This window comes from Lissotriton vulgaris, chromosome 5 (assembly GCF_964263255.1).
Source record: "Lissotriton vulgaris chromosome 5, aLisVul1.2, whole genome shotgun sequence".
Lineage (NCBI taxonomy): Eukaryota > Metazoa > Chordata > Amphibia > Caudata > Salamandridae > Lissotriton > Lissotriton vulgaris.
Genome location: NC_141693.1, coordinates 54345126 through 54366282, shown reverse-complemented (window position 1 = coordinate 54366282; position 21157 = coordinate 54345126). Strand labels below are relative to the sequence as shown.

General features: G+C 46.6%; 1 protein-coding gene across 1 annotated transcript in view; it reads left to right on the top strand.

Annotated features, from left to right (window-relative positions):
• Nucleotides 1-21157, top strand: part of CCHCR1 (coiled-coil alpha-helical rod protein 1) — a 121936-nt gene that overhangs the window by 51252 nt on the left and 49527 nt on the right. The window contains exons 10-12 of the mRNA XM_086920830.1: nt 6440-6546; nt 15130-15242; nt 15710-15788. Of these exons, the coding sequence (XP_086776956.1) occupies nt 6440-6546; nt 15130-15242; nt 15710-15788 (299 nt within the window). The remainder of the gene's footprint in view (nt 1-6439; nt 6547-15129; nt 15243-15709; nt 15789-21157) is intronic.

Below are 21157 nucleotides of genomic sequence, written 5' to 3'. Positions count from 1 at the left end.
AGTCACAAGGGTAGCTTGCACTACTGCTGCCACTCATGCTGTACCCACTCTAGTCGCAAGGGAAGCTTGCACTACTGCTGCCACTCATGCTGTACCCACTCTAGTTGCAAGGGAAGCTTGCACTACTGCTGCCACTCGTGCTGTACCCACTCTAGTTGCAAGGGAAGCTTGCACTACTGCTGCCACTCATGCTCTACCCACTCTAGTCGCAAGGGAAGCTTGCACTACTGCTGCCACTCATGCTGTACCCACTCTAGTCGCAAGGGAAGCTTGTACTACTGCTGCCACTCGTGCTGTACCCACTCTAGTTGCAAGGGAAGCATGCACTACTGCTGATACTCATGCTGTACACACTCCGAGTGCAAGGGAAGCTTGCACTACTGCTGCCACTCATGCTGTACCCACTCTAGTCACAAGGGTAGCTTGCACTACTGCTGCCACTCATGCTGTACCCACTCTAGTCGCAAGGGTAGCTTGCACTACTGCTGCCACTCGTGCTGTACCCACTCTAGTTGCAAGGGAAGCTTGCACTACTGCTGCCACTCATGCTGTACCCACTCTAGTCGCAAGGGTAGCTTGTACTACTGCTGCCACTCATGCTGTACCCACTCTAGTTGCAAGGGAAGCTTGCACTACTGCTGCCACTCGTGCTGTACCCACTCTAGTCACAAGGGAAGCTTGCACTACTGCTGCCACTCATGCTGTACCCACTCTAGTTGCAAGGGAAGCTTGCACTACTGCTGCCACTCATGCTGTACCCACTCTAGTTGCAAGGGAAGCTTGTACTACTGCTGCCACTCATGCTGTACCCACTCTAGTTGCAAGGGAAGCTTGCACTACTGCTGCCACTCATGCTGTACCCACTCTAGTTGCAAGGGAAGCTTGCACTACTGCTGCCACTCATGCTGTACCCACTCTAGTCACAAGGGAAGCTTTCACTACTGCTGCCACTCATGCCGTACCCACTCTAGTTGCAAGGGAAGCATGCACTACTGCTGCCACTCATGCTGTACCCACTCTAGTCGCAAGGGTAGCTTGTACTACTGCTGCCACTCATGCTGTACCCACTCTAGTTGCAAGGGTAGCTTGCACTACTGCTGCCACTCGTGCTGTACCCACTCTAGTTGCAAGGGAAGCTTGCACTACTGCTGCCACTCATGCTGTACCCACTCTAGTCGCAAGGGTAGCTTGTACTACTGCTGCCACTCATGCTGTACCCACTCTAGTTGCAAGGGAAGCTTGCACTACTGCTGCCACTCGTGCTGTACCCACTCTAGTTGCAAGGGAAGCTTTCACTACTGCTGCCACTCATGCTGTACCCACTCTAGTTGCAAGGGAAGCTTGCACTACTGCTGCCACTCGTGCTGTACCCACTCTAGTTGCAAGGGAAGCTTGCACTACTGCTGCCACTCATGCTGTACCCACTCTAGTCACAAGGGAAGCTTTCACTACTGCTGCCACTCATGCCGTACCCACTCTAGTTGCAAGGGAAGCATGCACTACTGCTGCCACTCATGCTGTACCCACTCTAGTCGCAAGGGTAGCTTGTACTACTGCTGCCACTCATGCTGTACCCACTCTAGTTGCAAGGGTAGCTTGCACTACTGCTGCCACTCGTGCTGTACCCACTCTAGTTGCAAGGGAAGCTTGCACTACTGCTGCCACTCATGCTGTACCCACTCTAGTCGCAAGGGTAGCTTGTACTACTGCTGCCACTCATGCTGTACCCACTCTAGTTGCAAGGGAAGCTTGCACTACTGCTGCCACTCGTGCTGTACCCACTCTAGTTGCAAGGGAAGCTTTCACTACTGCTGCCACTCATGCTGTACCCACTCTAGTCGCAAGGGTAGCTTGTACTACTGCTGCCACTCATGCTGTACCCACTCTAGTTGCAAGGGAAGCTTGCACTACTGATGCCACTCATGCTGTACCCACTCTAGTTGCAAGGGAAGCTTGTACTACTGCTGCCACTCATGCTGTACCCACTCTAGTCGCAAGGGAAGCTTGCACTACTGCTGCCACTCATGCTGTACCCACTCTAGTTGCAAGGGAAGCTTGTACTACTGCTGCCACTCGTGCTGTACCCACTCTAGTTGCAAGGGAAGCTTGCACTACTGCTGCCACTCATGCTGTACCCACTCTAGTCGCAAGGGTAGCTTGTACTACTGCTGCCACTTATGCTGTACCCACTCTAGTTGCAAGAGTAGCTTGCACTACTGCTGCCACTCATGCTGTACCCACTCTAGTTGCAAGGGAAGCTTGCACTACTGCTGCCACTCATGCTGTACCCACTCTAGTCACAAGGGTAGCTTGCACTACTGCTGCCACTCATGCTGTACCCACTCTAGTCGCAAGGGAAGCTTGCACTACTGCTGCCACTCATGCTGTACCCACTCTAGTTGCAAGGGAAGCTTGCACTACTGCTGCCACTCGTGCTGTACCCACTCTAGTTGCAAGGGAAGCTTGCACTACTGCTGCCACTCATGCTCTACCCACTCTAGTCGCAAGGGAAGCTTGCACTACTGCTGCCACTCATGCTGTACCCACTCTAGTCGCAAGGGAAGCTTGTACTACTGCTGCCACTCGTGCTGTACCCACTCTAGTTGCAAGGGAAGCATGCACTACTGCTGATACTCGTGCTGTACACACTCCGAGTGCAAGGGAAGCTTGCACTACTGCTGCCACTCGTGCTGTACCCACTCTAGTCGCAAGGGTAGCTTGCACTACTGCTGCCACTCATGCTGTACCCACTCTAGTCGCAAGGGTAGCTTGCACTACTGCTGCCACTCGTGCTGTACCCACTCTAGTTGCAAGGGAAGCTTGCACTACTGCTGCCACTCATGCTGTACCCACTCTAGTCACAAGGGTAGCTTGCACTACTGCTGCCACTCGTGCTGTACCCACTCTAGTTGCAAGGGAAGCTTGCACTACTGCTGCCACTCGTGCTGTACCCACTCTAGTCGCAAGGGAAGCTTGTACTACTGCTGCCACTCATGCTGTACCCACTCTAGTTGCAAGGGAAGCTTGCACTACTGCTGCCACTCATGCTGTACCCACTCTAGTTGCAAGGGAAGCTTGCACTACTGCTGCCACTCATGCTGTACCCACTCTAGTCACAAGGGAAGCTTTCACTACTGCTGCCACTCATGCCGTACCCACTCTAGTTGCAAGGGAAGCATGCACTACTGCTGCCACTCATGCTGTACCCACTCTAGTCGCAAGGGTAGCTTGTACTACTGCTGCCACTCATGCTGTACCCACTCTAGTTGCAAGGGTAGCTTGCACTACTGCTGCCACTCGTGCTGTACCCACTCTAGTTGCAAGGGAAGCTTGCACTACTGCTGCCACTCATGCTGTACCCACTCTAGTCGCAAGGGTAGCTTGTACTACTGCTGCCACTCATGCTGTACCCACTCTAGTTGCAAGGGAAGCTTGCACTACTGCTGCCACTCGTGCTGTACCCACTCTAGTTGCAAGGGAAGCTTTCACTACTGCTGCCACTCATGCTGTACCCACTCTAGTCGCAAGGGTAGCTTGTACTACTGCTGCCACTCATGCTGTACCCACTCTAGTTGCAAGGGAAGCTTGCACTACTGATGCCACTCATGCTGTACCCACTCTAGTTGCAAGGGAAGCTTGTACTACTGCTGCCACTCATGCTGTACCCACTCTAGTCGCAAGGGAAGCTTGCACTACTGCTGCCACTCATGCTGTACCCACTCTAGTTGCAAGGGAAGCTTGCACTACTGCTGCCACTCATGCTGTACCCACTCTAGTCGCAAGGGTAGCTTGTACTACTGCTGCCACTTATGCTGTACCCACTCTAGTTGCAAGAGTAGCTTGCACTACTGCTGCCACTCATGCTGTACCCACTCTAGTTGCAAGGGAAGCTTGCACTACTGCTGCCACTCATGCTGTACCCACTCTAGTCACAAGGGTAGCTTGCACTACTGCTGCCACTCGTGCTGTACCCACTCTAGTCACAAGGGAAGCTTGCACTACTGCTGCCACTCATGCTGTACCCACTCTAGTCACAAGGGAAGCTTGTACTACTGCTGCCACTCATGCTGTACACACTCCGAGTGCAAGGGAAGCTTGCACTACTGCTGCCACTCATGCTGTACCCACTCTAGTCACAAGGGTAGCTTGCACTACTGCTGCCACTCATGCTGTACCCACTCTAGTCGCAAGGGTAGCTTGCACTACTGCTGCCACTCGTGCTGTACCCACTCTAGTTGCAAGGGAAGCTTGCACTACTGCTGCCACTCATGCTGTACCCACTCTAGTCGCAAGGGTAGCTTGTACTACTGCTGCCACTCATGCTGTACCCACTCTAGTTGCAAGGGAAGCTTGCACTACTGCTGCCACTCGTGCTGTACCCACTCTAGTCACAAGGGAAGCTTGCACTACTGCTGCCACTCATGCTGTACCCACTCTAGTTGCAAGGGAAGCTTGCACTACTGCTGCCACTCATGCTGTACCCACTCTAGTTGCAAGGGAAGCTTGTACTACTGCTGCCACTCATGCTGTACCCACTCTAGTTGCAAGGGAAGCTTGCACTACTGCTGCCACTCATGCTGTACCCACTCTAGTTGCAAGGGAAGCTTGCACTACTGCTGCCACTCATGCTGTACCCACTCTAGTCACAAGGGAAGCTTTCACTACTGCTGCCACTCATGCCGTACCCACTCTAGTTGCAAGGGAAGCATGCACTACTGCTGCCACTCATGCTGTACCCACTCTAGTCGCAAGGGTAGCTTGTACTACTGCTGCCACTCATGCTGTACCCACTCTAGTTGCAAGGGTAGCTTGCACTACTGCTGCCACTCGTGCTGTACCCACTCTAGTTGCAAGGGAAGCTTGCACTACTGCTGCCACTCATGCTGTACCCACTCTAGTCGCAAGGGTAGCTTGTACTACTGCTGCCACTCATGCTGTACCCACTCTAGTTGCAAGGGAAGCTTGCACTACTGCTGCCACTCGTGCTGTACCCACTCTAGTTGCAAGGGAAGCTTTCACTACTGCTGCCACTCATGCTGTACCCACTCTAGTCGCAAGGGTAGCTTGTACTACTGCTGCCACTCATGCTGTACCCACTCTAGTTGCAAGGGAAGCTTGCACTACTGATGCCACTCATGCTGTACCCACTCTAGTTGCAAGGGAAGCTTGCACTACTGCTGCCACTCATGCTGTACCCACTCTAGTTGCAAGGGAAGCTTGTACTACTGCTGCCACTCATGCTGTACCCACTCTAGTTGCAAGGGAAGCTTGCACTACTGCTGCCACTCATGCTGTACCCACTCTAGTTGCAAGGGAAGCTTGCACTACTGCTGCCACTCATGCTGTACCCACTCTAGTCACAAGGGAAGCTTTCACTACTGCTGCCACTCATGCCGTACCCACTCTAGTTGCAAGGGAAGCATGCACTACTGCTGCCACTCATGCTGTACCCACTCTAGTCGCAAGGGTAGCTTGTACTACTGCTGCCACTCATGCTGTACCCACTCTAGTTGCAAGGGTAGCTTGCACTACTGCTGCCACTCGTGCTGTACCCACTCTAGTTGCAAGGGAAGCTTGCACTACTGCTGCCACTCATGCTGTACCCACTCTAGTCGCAAGGGTAGCTTGTACTACTGCTGCCACTCATGCTGTACCCACTCTAGTTGCAAGGGAAGCTTGCACTACTGCTGCCACTCATGCTGTACCCACTCTAGTTGCAAGGGAAGCTTGCACTACTGCTGCCACTCATGCTGTACCCACTCTAGTCACAAGGGTAGCTTGCACTACTGCTGCCACTCGTGCTGTACCCACTCTAGTCACAAGGGAAGCTTGCACTACTGCTGCCACTCATGCTGTACCCACTCTAGTCACAAGGGAAGCTTGTACTACTGCTGCCACTCATGCTGTACCCACTCTAGTCACAAGGGAAGCTTGTACTACTGCTGCCTGTGCTGTACCTGCAGCGAGTCTCAAGGAACTTTACATTGCTGCTCACCATGTTCTATGGTGCTGTACGTGTGAGGAAGCATGCACTACTGTTGGGTATTCAGTACCCCTTTTATATAAAGTTTTAAATTGCCTTTCTTTGAAACTTTGCTTAGTTTTAACAAGTTTTTAAGTTTTACTGTTTTCCCTTTCATTGTGTTGCGTGTGATGTTTTGTTTGCCCCTCGGCTTATTTAGGTGCTGCCTGTGCTTTGCCTGTTTTCTTTGTATGAGGGAAAGGTGAACTGTTGGTGGCAGTGCTGTACCAGCTCTGTGTGAGTGGAGCTTGTTTGTGAGGGATATATTCATTTCTGTTCCTTGTGCTGTATCTGGTGTGTAGGCAAGAAATGCTTGAATTACTGTTGCAACTATGTATCTCTTGTGTGCCTGGGAAACAGACACAGAGAAGTTGATCCCTCCCTCACATGGGTAAAACTTTTATTTTTCCTACACAGACTCTACAGGAGGACCTCGCTCGAACCCGTGCTGGGGTTTCACAAGTCCTGCAAAGAGCAGAGAGAACAGAGGAGGCACTGCAGCACCTGGAGAAAATTGTGGGCAGGTAAGAAAGTCACTGTTTGTAAACCAAAGTTAGGGAAGAAGAGAATATTATCCTCACTTTGTAGAAGGAAGAGAGGAGCCTGCTTACTTGCATAGTAGGGTGATGGGGCCTGCAGACAGTGTGGCAGATTCCACAAGTGTCCTAGGGGCGTAGCTTGAGTCCACAGATTAAACATCAGAACTCTTCAGACTGTTTAGTAGCACAGAAGATGAAATGGAGTTGTCTTTAAAAACTTGGAACTGGTGTACAAAGGTAGGCTCATGAACCATTTGATGTTTTTCCAGACCAATTGTTTTGCGACCCTCGTCTTCATATTGTGGTGTGATAAATGTTTGAGGCAGGAGACATTTTGGGATCTCCTGTGAACTGGAATTAATACATGGTTTATGGGCCTGCAAGGGACCACAGACCCTTGTCCCTGCATTAACATTCCCTGATTTCTGCTTTCTTTGTAAAGCCATCCCCCTGGTGCTGACGGGTCGGCTTTAACAAGAATAGTTTGGCATACAAGGGATGGCATTTAGAGGTGAGGTCCTATAGACCGTTGTCTTCTCCCTTGATGCCAGCCGTCACCTTGCAAATGGATTGGCACCCCATGTTGACTTCCCGTGTCTTGTCGATGGTTTGTAACTGCACTTGTGGTTGTAGAGCATCATTTTGCTGTGAATGAGATGAGAGTCCTTTCCATGACCCCTTCTCCTTGCCATTCAGAATGAATCACTGAAGGCAGCCTCTCCAGCAGAAACGCCTTTTTGACTGTCAGAATTCCTTTGGTACATTGCTACTTGTAAGTGTGATTGCCTAGAGGGAAGTCTAGCCTCACTGGGCTCACGGCAATACAAAACTGTTGTTACGTCCAGTTTGGACGGATACAGGATTGACGTATCAGCGATTCGAAGTGAGCGAGCCAGGCACTCCATAAGGCTGTTGTGTGATGCGGCCCATGTGGTGTCCCCCGTCTTCCTGGCACTGTGAACCTGGGCTGTGCGGTGAGGTAGGGTTTGGCAGTGCAGCACTTAACCGTGATTGGTTTATGTTCAAGAAAGGAAGAAAGGGGCATTGGAATGAAACTGGGTGGCAGAAATTGGAATACAGGCAGGATGATTTTGTTTTGTGGCCACTCCTTGTGGGAAACCTAATGGTAATACTTGGGTTATAAAGGAGTTCAGCAATATGCCCAGTGTCCCCTGCTAAATCGTTCTTCCGAGATACAGTGTAATGTAGCCCAAACTACAAATGCACTTGAAAATACGAATCCTTTTCCAGTTTTTCGGAGTTTTAGAAAAGGGGCTCATAGTACCTCAGGGGCTGCTGTTTTGCAAGATGCCTAATTCTTCTGGAAAGGGGGATACCCAGGATTGCAATAAAGCAAAACATCAGAAAGGGAAAAAGAAAAGAGTCTGGCGTATTATGAAATGTAAGTAAAAAAAGCTCAGGTTCTCTAATTTTTTGGGAGAGGCCGCTTCTATTGCCTAGTACCGAAAAGCAGAAGGGCCAGAGAATGCTGCTGTTCATCCAAATCCGTAGCTTGTTCTTTTATGCCCGCCTCTCCACATATACTGGAAATACCACTCCAAGACGGTCACCGGTTGGGGAAGTGAGCCAAAGAAATGGGACGCCTCATTGCTGGGGCAGCTGTAGCGCTCTACCAAAACAATAAGATAAGATAAGATAAGAATTGTCCATAATAATAGGGGTGTGGCGAATCTATGTATAGGGAAGAATAACACCGCAGATGGGCTTATTGAACTATTGAGATCCTCTGAAGAAGGTGGTGGAGTCCCCCAATAGGCAGACTGTGATCTCGAAAAAGACCTTCTCTAGCTACCCTTAGTGAAGAACCTCCACTTGTGGGTTCAGTGCCCAAACTTGTGAGGACTCTTAATGGGAAGGCTCCTCCTTTCATTCCATTAGGACAGCCGGCTCATTGAGGGACAGGATCAAGGTATAATATTATTCCTGGTAAATAATTTGACCTTGACCATTTATCTAATACACTGAACTGTTTCCTTGTTTGATGATGAACTTGGCCCACTGAATAGAAGTGTCATTTTGCAGCTCCTACTTGAGATTTAGGCCCTGTGTCTGGTGTCAAGCAGGGATATTGATCAGGTGTATTTATATACTCTCACTACACTTCCATGTTCTAGGCTCACATTTAGCTCTAGGATTGTTGTGATGTTAATCCTGGCTAATGTGGACCACTTTCGGAGAAAGGATATTGATGTTTTCCCATTTAAGAAATGACCTTAGATCCCAAGCAAGACGATTCCGATGGGGCATCGAGGAGCTTTCCCAAGATATAAGTGGTAGGGCTGCAAGTCTGAAGGCTATTACAATCTGATTTGGTAAAGATACTTGGAGGAGGGTGGTAAACATTGTGGGATATAAGGACCGGCAGGTTAAGGAATTCGGGAATGGGGACAAGGTAGCAACATGGACCTGGGAAACAGGTACACTAAATGCTTCAATAAATATAAAACTTCCACCATGCAGAGGTAGCACTCTGGGTAAAATTCTCTCTTGGAACATGGCTGGCCAGGGACATTTTAAGTCCAAGTTAATTTTTTAGTTCTGCCCATTAATAACTTGCCTGCAGGGCACCTGAATATGCTCAGATTTTAATTATGATAATTATTTTGTTTATTCGTGTGCAGCAAAACCCAAGATAAAAGGGCATGCTAGTGGAGGTATAGCCATTTTACTTTGTGTCAGTATATATTGGAATCCAAAGCTATTTGTTCATCCCTAAAAATGTTGCGTTTGTTTTAAGTTAGAGTTGTTTAATTTGACTGGAAGACTCTATACATCCTTTCTTTTTTTGTAAATGTTCATATCCCCCCGGGAGTGCAAATGATATCTTAATTGAATACTTATTCTCTTTTGCACACAATATTAGTGTTTTGGAAGAATTTTTTTTGGGGGGGGGATAGAGGTTTTTATTTAAGGCGCAAGATTCTCTGGAGCAATGGACCCGGATGAACGTCAGATATCTGTTATAAAAAAAGAGGTCTCTGCATGGTCCTCACTGCTGTGTCCTGTGTTCCAATATTGGTACCAGTATGGGATTATTCCGTTGTCATGGACAGGTGGTGTGATTGTGCCTCTATATAAAAAGGATCTGAAAACTTCTCCCTTTAGATTTAGGTAGGCTGCTTTGTTGGACGTGATCGGAAATTGTTTGCAGAGTATTCTTCTTCATCACCAGGACTCTGCATTTGGTAATAATCTTGTCCTGCGGACCAAGCTGGTTTTAAGAACTGCTGACCCTTAGATATTATTTTGGCCCTTTCAAACATTGATGGATAAGTATCCTGTGGGCAAGGGAATGGCCTTATATTCTGCCTTTATTGGTTTCTCCACAGCATTTGATAGGGCTGACCATGGGACGCTGTGGAGGAAATAGGTGGCATTGGGGATCCCCACACATTTGCTCAGGTTGATAGTTGCATTTTACTCCTCAACTTGGTCCCAAGTTCTTATGGGAGGGATTCAGGGTCTCTCGAGCAAAGTAGAGATGCACAATGGTCTGAAGCAGGGGTGCTTACTTGCGCCCCTTCTTTTCTTCATCTACATACATGATCTACCTTGCAAAGTTGGACAGTGTAAGGGGGTTTTGCCTAAATTAGGTGCAAAGAGTATTGGCTGTTTACTTTATGCTGACGATGTTGTATTGCTGGATTTAACTCTGATCGGGCTACAGAGGTGTCTCTCTGAGTTGGGAAATTATGCTGAGGAGCATTTTTTTAAAATGAATATCCTTAACCCCTTCGCTGCTGATGACGAGCTCAGCTCGTCATCAGCCACGGTGGTCGTGTGCGGATGACGAGCTGAGCTCGTCATGTAACATTGCCATTTGAATTTCGCTGCACAGCGGAAAAATTACCGGCGCAGCGATGCGGTGAAGAGTGAAATCATGGTTTTTAGGTCGAGGGGATGCAGAGTTAGGAAGGGTTTGCATTGGTTCCTGGGGAATGACAACCTGGAAGCGGTGATGGTGTATCCATAGCTAGGTAGAATTTTTTGCAATACCTGGCTAAATAAGGATCACATTAGTCAGAATAGAAGTAAGGCTTCATCTCAAGTTTCTGGCACAATCAGATTATATAGGTGTTGTGGTCAAAGGCATTTCGTCCATGAATTGGCGGTCTATAAGTTTAAGATTACGCCTTCATTGAGCTATGCCTGTGAGGTAATGGAAGAACGCCATTGGTCTTTTTTTGAGAAAGTCAAAGTGCAAATTTGGCGAAATATTTTATTTTAATTCATTGGCCATTCTATCGGCTCTCCGGCTTGCATTTGAGCTCCTCTCCACAAATGTGTTTGCTGTTCTAAGGTGGTTGAACAATCTACTGAATGGTGAATCCAAGTCCATCCGAGCTGCATTCAAACATGAAATATTTTATTGTTTGAGGGGAAGAAGTGCCCTCTTTTTACACTATATGAAAGCTCAGGATTTTTTTTTTCATTGTTCAGAATGGGATGGTTCTCCTCCCAAAGCTCACCTTAAAAAACTTGCTCAAAAAATCAATCTACGGAGTAAGCTAGAAAAGGGATATTGTATTGTGTGCTTAGCAGGCCCGGAATAAAATAGGAGTAGCATATGTAAAAATAAAAATACTGTATGTACTGTGAAACCTTCCCCATGGTACGCGCATAACCATTTTATTATTAAGGTTGAATCTGTTCTTGTTACAAATTATTACTAGATCCTGGGAAGGGCTACCAAAAGACTTTATGATCTCTGTGGGAATTGGGCGCTATTTTATGTCATATAAACAAAGAGATTCTATCAAGAAAAAGTGCAAGTGTTTCTTTTTAAGGGTTTTCTTATATATATTTGAAAGGGAGGTTGGCTCTTCATCGGACCAGTGGGATGAAGGCCCTATGTGCTTTTAAAATACCCCTCACACACTAAGAGTCCCTTAGTGTCATGCTTCATCATGGGGGTCTTCCCGTCCCTCTACGGGGCGGGGCGTGCTACGACCTACGACCTACGCGGGAGCAGTTTAATTTTGTGGTGAAAGAATATGTGTTGTGCAGTGACAGTGGAGGTAGTGAGATGTAGGGACCTAATAATATGATTAAAAAAAAAAAAAGTTAAAAATTCCCTGGCTAGTGGAAAAAATAATTTTATTCGCTTCCCTGGCTGGGAATATTAAAAAGGGGTTGTGAGGTAGGGCTATTAGCAACTACCGGGTCGACATGTTTCACAGACAGTCCCCTACTGTCTGATCATCAGGACCAGTGGTGGTCCCTACTGGGAGGTACTCAGTTCTAAGTAGTATAGCCTAGAGTCCTACAAACTGATAACAAAAATCGGTTACCAGTTTGTGCTTCAGGGCATGAGTTGGCCCAATGTGAAGCTTAAAAAAGAAAAAAGACGCAGTGGTCTCTGCAAGAGAAAGGAAAAATAAAGAAAAAATAACAGGGTGAAGTAATACATTCATAGCACATGGTTAGATTAGAACTTGTCATTGAATTTTTAAACATATGCATATCTAGCAAAACTTTGAAGATAGCTATTACCAAATATACTCCTAATTGCAGAGCTTTGTTTTCGGTAAGACAAACATACATAAAGTCTCAACACACATATAACAGTGACTCACAGAGAAGGACTGACACCCATTGCTACCAATGTCTCTGTTCTTTTGTTGACAGAAAGTTTTGCGATCGGTTTACTCGTTTTATGAGTTGCGATTGCAAATGATAGGGAAGGCACAGAGATATATATATAGATAGTATACATACTTTCCCGGTTCTGAAAACGTGCCTCATGAGCCGGCAGATACGAGGGTTTTTCGATGCGGTCAACTAAAAAGGGGATAGATAGAGCGGCGTATTCTCATTAGACGGCATTGTTCACGGGATCATGTTTTACCTTGTTGTTTTTGAAGATCTGTCACACTCGGCTGTTAGTTCGCAGTTGATTTTACTTACGTAACCGCTGCTCGACAGTGCCTTATTCCTACCCCCGTGCCGCTCCGAGGAGAACATCAGCTTCACCTCGCCTTCGTCTATTTATACATATGCCGGTATTGCATTGTCATCGGCATTTGTATTGTTTGCAACTACTAGTCTGCTAACCCAAAATGGCCGCTTGTTTTTGGGACACTTCCTGGTTGGAGCGGAAGTGGTGTTTTTTCTGTCGGTCGTTTGGTTAAGCTTTGGATTAAAACAAGAGGTAGGATGTATGGATAGGATTTTAGAAATAAGTACTTTTCAGAGAGAGGTCCTTAGTTATTCAGTACTACCTCATAATCGACCCCAGGGTATGTCATCATTAAGGCCGTTCTTATGGGATTTGATTCTGAATACCCATCTTTGTTCCTTTTCTAATAGTTGTTCTTGTTGTAATTGATGTGCTCTTTTTTGTCAGGCAGCATACTTTACAATTACCACAGGGATGGTGACCATGCACGAAATTTACGTTTCTTGCTTGATTGTTGTTGATAGTCCTAGGTCTAGTGTGGACTAGCATGTCCCGGATGCTCTGCGCTTTTTTGTGCGAAAAAATTGTTTTTGGTAGTTGTAGATTGCCACTGTTCAAGATTTTCCAATTCTTGTTTACGATTTTAGTCACCTGGTTGGAGCTTGTGTTAAATGTGGTGACACAAGTAGGTCTTCGCTCTTCCTCCTTTTGGATTTTGTCTTCGAGAAGGCTTTCTCTGCAGTTATTCCTTGCCCTTTTGTAGGCCTGCTCGATGATTCTCTTTGGATATTGGCGATCCTCCAGTTTTCTCTTGAGATCTTTGGATTGAGTTTTGAAATTGCTGAACTCAGTGCAGTTTCTGCGAAGGCGGAGAAATTGTCTATACGGTAAATTGTCCCTCAGGTGTTTGGGATGAAAGCTTTGGTACATTAGTAGGCAGTTTTTTGATGTGCTTTTAAAGTGGGTAGTAGTCATCAGTTTGCCATCTTTCGGAAAAATGTTTAAATCCAGGAAGACCAGATTGCTTTTTGAGATTGTGCTTGTGAAGTTCAAAAAGTCGTCTTGTAGATTTAGCCATGTGAGGAACTGTCTGGAGGATTTTTCATCTCCATCCCAGATGATAAGGATATCATCGATGTATCTCCTCCAGGTCTTAATGTGATGCCTGAAGGGATTCCTGGGGTTCAGGATTTTGGTGACCTCAAGGTGGTGAACGTAGAGACCGGCTATGCTCGGCGCAAATGTGCTCCCCATGCTCGTCCCGTGTTTCTGGAGATATATGGTCCCTTCATACTCGAAAAAATTCTCTTTCAGTGCCAGAGAGCAGCATTCCATAATCACATTACGTGGAGTCTGGTAGTCCCATTCATCTTGGAACAGCACATCCTCTATTATTGTTAGGGTCTCTTGGTGTGGCAAGCTTGTGTAAAGGGATTTTAAAAGCACATAGTGCCTTCATCCCACTGGTCCGATGAAGAGCCAACCTCCCTTTCAAATATATATAAGAAAACCCTTAAAAATAAACACTTGCACTTTTTCTTGATAGAATCTCTTTGTTTATATGAATCTACCAGGAGGGTGATTCTATCGCTTCCTCTACACTTCCTTTTTTGATTAACCGCTATTTTATGTCCTCATCTTCATTCATTGCGGTGCCAATTGCTAAGACCCTTATTTTTGAAGTACAATATAACCACGGCAGTGGAGGCCCAGAAATGTTTATCTGCACCACCATCAGAAATAGCTTGTGCACATTTTTAAAATAATTTTTGAATATTTTCTAGAATTATAGAATTTGAGGAATTGGTTCTCTAGGTTTTAAATAATTTTGCACAGTAGGACATTAATTTATTATACTAAGGACTGTATTAGCCATGCACTTTAAAACATTTTGCTTTACTCGTTTATTTTATTTATTAGCCCTGCCTAGTATTGTGTTATATTATTTAAATGAATTGATTGCGTATTTGCACTTTTTTGTGCCCGGGGCCTTAGACCTAAGTTGTAAGTTGATTGTTTTTTTATCCTGTATTTCAGAGTTCCATGTACTGTATATTGTATGACATTTTTTTTTTTTTACTCTTTGAGGTCCAAATCATCTTTAATTTTTTTTTGCTGTTATGGGTAAGTAACATTACCTCACTTAGACTCTACAGAGAATATGAGAGCCTCGAAGTACAAGATCAGAAAAGTCATGGTTTGGACAAAGATTTATGAACTGGTGGCTATCCTCCCCTGAGAACATTTTGGATGCACCACTTGAGACTGTGGAGCACCCTGGACATTTTGTGTTGCCTTTCAGCTCCCAGAGAGCAATCTTTAGGACATGAAAATAAACTGTTACCCACAAAGGCTGGGGGTAGGGGCGAGGGGGTAAGGAGTAGAGAGAGAAAAAAAAGAGAGACCTGCACAGATACACTGATTTACCTTCCTTGGTAAACCAACAAATCTACAGTGGTCTCAAAGGGGCATGCTATCCATGGCTTTGGCAGAATCAGGAGAAACTGCTGTTGTAGAAACTTCTAAGCCCACTCTGTGAAATATTTGGAAGGCGAATTATCAAAGCTATAGGGGGATTTCTAAATTGTCTTGTTGGCCTTCACAGTCCTCGTCAGGAAGCTACTGATTCTGCTTTTGTCTTTTTACAGCTTCCACCAGGTGTTTGAAACCCAGGAGTCTGGCCTGAAGGCTGCTGTTGCTCGTCTCGGGAGTTTGGGCCAACGCATGTGTTTCGCAGCAAAGAGAGTGGACACAATCCAAGGTCTGGTTATGGCTTTCCTTCTCATTGCGTTCATTCTGGAGTTTAAGGCCCTGCAAGTATGCCCACCATCTACATTACTTCCCTGCTTTCCCATGCAGGCGGTGGGCTGGATTGGGACCATACGGCTAGGACAGGAGTATCTCGACCACCCTACCAGTAGAACGGGTGGACTGCTGCCAGCTCCTGGGGGGTCTGCCCTCATACTACATAATGCACCTTCTGTGTTGTATTGCTAAGTCTTTAGCTATCTCTAGCCATTTCCCTCTAACTTGCTCCAGACTTCCATCTAAGGGGACTCTCGCAACCTCCTTCCATCAAGGCCTGTACTTGTAACTGCCTTCCACGCTTCACTTCATTTGTTGGGAAGGCCTAGCGCTGATGGAAGAAGGTGCAATGAGCCCCAAAGGTGTACCACGATTTCTTCCATGACAGTGATTGAGTTTACATGTATTTGTTTACTTCTGCAGGGATGGTGGCCAGGAAGATGGCCATTTCTGGGCTGCAGTTGGAGGAACGGAACAGAGCCCACGAAGCTGGTAGAGACAGGTGAGGATTGCGCCCAGAGTCTGGGATGGTGTGGGCAAAAGTAGTTCAGGCCTGCTGGCACAAAATTCCTGTTGGTCTTGATGAGTTGGAGGGCAACGGTTTCATCCATGTAGCGTGGCTGAAAGGCTGATGATTTCCAGGACATTCATGACCATTACAAGCTCGATCAGTCTTCCTCGGAAAGAGGCTTGGGTATTATCAAAATAGGAGCCGTAATAATTAGATATATATTTGATGAAACTCCTGTTTAACACATCCCTTGCTCTGTCAAGACAAGCAGCACATACAGATCATACTAAACTCTGATTTGAAATAAAACCAGTGTTTGCTCACCATCATCAATTTCAATATTTGCACATCGTTTGACCTCTGATACTACTAATATTTATATATAAGGAGGACCTACAGAAACTTTGAGCATTAGACTGGGAATGTTTTGTCGTCCAAGACACTTGGTGCTGAAGTCATTTGACATCACAGTTGCAAGAACATTATTATAATAGAGGGCTCTTAGAAAGAGGGAGGCCCCAGAGATTTGTATGAGGTCAAAGCTGCCTAAAATGACTCCTCACGTGAAGGAATTTACCCCAAGCACGAATCGGAAGGTTATGTGATAACCTCCACCATTCGTCTACCAATGTCCATGTGTGCAGGAACCCTCTAATGGTAAGTGTAAAATAAAATGTACTGCAAAACATAGCTAATGTAATGTGCTGCCTTATTAATGCTAGCTCTCGCCCAAGCATGCTCTTGACTTCCGCTGTGGGTAATCTCATAGAAGAGCCAGTCAATCCGAAGCCAGTCACTCCCATCCCTTTAAAATGAATCAACACTCGAAGAGGTGGTGTTACCTCGGAAACCAGAGGAAGCGGTTAGGAGAGAGTGAGGGAGAGAATCACTGGTCTGGTCGAAGAAGATCACTTCATGAACCAAGGAGTTGAATTAGCCAAAGGTGCCACTATCAAATAATACAATCCCACAGTGAGCATAACAATAAAAGGTCAGCAGCATAAGGCATAGGTGTCTCAGTAATTCGATACCTAACACACCTCGTTGATGAACACCATAATGAACCCTGGGGAGATCAGGACCCAACCTTTATACCGGTGAAGGAGGAGGAGAGACTGAAAGGAAGAACAGTGGGGACAAGAAATAGACAAGCAAGTAGTGACGCTAGAAGGATATATGCTGGAACCGCAAGGAAGAAAATAACAAAGAAGAAAGAACTAGGAAGCTCCATGCAAACGCAAGGAGCTGCCAGGCAGGGACCCAAAGGACATGCTCACTGTTAGGCTGTCACTGGGTATGATGACTTCACAAAGTAAAAGTGTAAAACTAGTTGTGAGTGCGCACCCATAGTTTATGGCCTTCAAGATGCCGTGTCCCGGTTCGCCATACCCGCCACCATCCAATCCTCATTGTGGGGTGAGTTTTCTCCATACTATAGCTAGCCAGTTTGCCAGATTCTAAAAAGTACATAACGTTTGGCGTGTCCCCGTATAGAGAACGGAAAAAACAAACACACCATGTACTAAAGCCAAAAACTCCCTTGCCTTCCAGTTTTTGATACGATTACCTTCAAAGTCCTCTGTCCTCTTTAAATCCTTAAGTAGCTCATCTCTCTCTTACCTACATAAACAAAATTATTCCACCAACCAGACCTTTAGGTTCTATCAACCCCAACCTCATTCAGGCACCCAAATCCACTGGCAAATCGAGAGGTGAATAGACACTTTTTAGTTGCAGGGCTCCCCTGGTGGCACAGCCTCCCCCTTTACATGCAGAACTAAACAAGCATTTACAATGCAACGGTCTCGCCTTTGCAAAAGTTAGAGCTATTGGCATTGTAAATGACAACATTTTTATTTAAGTGTTGGTTTTGAAAACTGATAACTAAATGACATTGTCATTTACAATGCCAATAGCTTAATCTCTCGCAAATGTGCCACCTATTGCATTTGCACCTACACACACACACACACACACAGAACCCCCCCCACACACACACACACACACACACACAGAACCCCACACACAGAGCCACACACACACACACAGAGCCCCACGCACACAGAGCCCCACGCACACAGAGCCCCACGCACACAGAGCCCCACGCACACAGAGCCCCACGCACACAGAGCCCCACACACACACACAGCTACACACAACCAGTGGGCAGAGGCAAGAAAAGCGAGCACAACCAGGGAACAGACGCAAGACGCTAGAAAAAAACTAGCACAACCAGAAAATGTGAGACCTATTGCATTTGCACCCACACACACACAGAGCCACACACACACAGCCACACACACACAGCCACACACACAGAGCCACACATACACACACAGAGCCACACATACACACACAGAGTTACTAGTTTCAATTACGAAAGCATAAATTACTGGCACTATCAAAAAAGTTTCCCCCCTAGAGGGGCGTCGCATCCATCGGTGCAGGTGGTGCAGTGGCACCGGGAGACAGAGGCCTAAAGGTTAGCGGCCTCTTGGTGTACCCAGGCCCACCAGGTATGCCCAGTTTTACAGGCTGGACTTGTTGCTAGAGCGGATGTATGTTGTTACAACGCATACTTTTACAACACATACCTTTTGCAACGCATTTTTTACACCGCAACATCCATTACAACGCATTCCATTACAACGCATGCCATTACAACGAATTCTTTGAAACTACCTTTACAACGCATTCCACTACAACGCATACTACATTTACAACGCATACCATTACAACGCATACCATTACATTGCATGTATGGTAAGTATTGGATAGTGTAGGGGTAAAAATTACTATTCTAACTCCAGGGGGGTGCAACAGTAGGGTAAGTGTTGGATAGTGTAGGGGTAAAAATTACTATTCTAACTCCAGGGGGTGCAACAGTAGGGTAAGTGTTGGATAGTTTAGGGATAAAAATTACTATTCTAACTCCAGGGGGGTGCAACAGTAGGGTAAGTGTTGGATAGTGTAGGGGTAAAAATTACTATCCTAACTCCAGGGGGTGCAACAGAAGGGTAAGTTTTGGATAGTGTAGGTATGCGTTGTAATGGTATGCGTTGTAATGACATGCGTTGTAATGACATGCGTTGTAGTGACATGCGTTGTAATGGTTGCGTTGTAATGGCATGCGTTGTAATGCATGTTGCGTTGTAAAAGTTTCGTTGTAAAGGTAGTGCGTTGTAAAAGTTACGTTGTAAGTGTTCTTTCCCGCTAGGGCTGCATGCGTTTTGTAAGCTCACATATCATTGGCTACAAAGAGGTGCACGGAGGCTGGGAATGTACCGGAAGATAATCGTCTCGGACTCTCAGAGCGTTAGTTGCGCAGCCTGGAAGCAGTTCTGCGGAGCAGCCCTGCCTTCATTCATTCATTCAATCATTCTTGATATGCTGGAGCATTTCATTTGTAAAGGGCGGCTTCAAAGCGCTTCCGTCATGGAAGCTCACTAGTCAAGATCTAGTGCATCACAACCCCACCCTCAACTATTAGCCGTCCCCTAGTGCACAGAAAGGCCACATGAATCTCAATAATGCCATGCAGTGCGCATCGTCTGCGTGTAGGGAGTGGGCCACTGTACATCAGCGCTGAGAAGCAGAGTCAATGCGCCTTGCTCCCAACAGGTAATGTACTAGAAGCGTCAACTGCAATCAACCCCAACTGGAACGTGCTGTATGCGTCTTCTCAGCACAGTGAAGTGTCACAACCTAACACCGTGCATGGAAACACTGTGAGTGTAGTGGAATGCTGCTAGGCACCTCCAGTGCACCTCGAACATGACATGCAGAATACTACCTCACAGAAGAGGGAACAAACACAATTTAACTCCATTCATGCAGACACTGAGTGTAGTGGAAGGCTCCTAGGCGCCTCCAGTGCACCACATCCAGGCATACAAACACCGTGATTGTAGTGGAATGCTGCTAGGCGCAACCAATGCACCTCAGCCAGGCATGCAGACACAGTGAGTGTAGACTTGTTTAAATACCTCTACATTAATTATTCTCTTCAGACAGCACACGTGGAACAGCGAGTTCCGCTTAAAGATGAAAGCTACTCGATGCAAATGAACGCATAATAATGCTGATCTGCGGGAGGCAGCGCCCACATTCCTGGGGTGGACCGGGGTAAACAGGCTCATCCCAGGAAGCCCCGTTCTCCACCTCCACTTCCTTTTATGGGGAAAGTAGGTTTCCGTTGAAAAAATTATTGTGAGAGATCTGTGGCTGCTGGGAGCGCAGGGGTGTGAGAAACTAATCTCAAGGTGAGGCGTTGACTCACAAGCACTTTCACTCCCGTCACACAGATACACGGAAGCACTTCATTTTAATGAGACTGGGGCGCGCGCTGCAATTTCTACCTACGCGTAGTTCATGTGAAGGCAAGTGCATGCAGGCTTCCGTAGTTTTGTGTATGCAGCTCTAGCTTTAACTAAAGCAAGGAATCCCAGAACATACACAGACCAAAAAGGGGCGTGACCTGACAAACACGCACACAGCGTGCTCTCCCTCAACAATATACCACTTACAGCACAAGCTCGCTGCTTCTGCTGCACAGCAGCCAACGAGGGGCTTGTTGTTTGGCCTTTAATAGAAGCAGCTAGTTACAGGGCTGATTTATTGAGGCGCTTCATGTAGCGCCAACATGCCATGGGTTAAAATCAGCTTCAGGTTGCTTTGACGTGTAAATCTTTTCTCATCTGCCTTGCGAGGAATGCTGGAGGCAACAACGTGATGGAAAGAGAAGAGGAAACGACTGAATGGGGGAATGAAGCAGACAGCAGGCAGCTTCTGTTATTTGGAATAAAACATAAGGTATGGGGCAGCCACTACCAGCTCCTGAACCCCTCCGGCTCGCAGGGCACACCGACCACCCACGAGCTGCTGTCCTCAGAAACAATGTGCGGACACCACAGAAACCCCGCTGCGAGGTCGATGCAAATCTTTCAGTATGCAGCTCAGTAGTGCTTCCGCACCAACAGCCTGTCTGTAATGTACTGTTCTGTGGAGAGATAGGGGGTACGGGGTGGAGAGAAAGGGGCACCATTGTGATGGGGAACAGCCAGCTAACCATTATGTTTTTATGACGGCTTCTCAAACAAGAAACCGAATTCTACATTTCTTCGAAATAATGAAAGAACTACAGAAAGCGACTTTTTTTTTTTTGCACACGAGAGCACATAAAATACAGGCCACAAACTTCTGGTTTTGCCACGGGTGCAGCCGTCGCCATTGGCAGGACCTAGCCACCCTCCGCGCCATGGGGTGACACTATGTCCATTCTGCGACAATTAATAACATGCTTCAAAAAGTTATGTAATAAAGCTCGAGTGTAATACACCCAACACCTGTTTGTAAAGTTC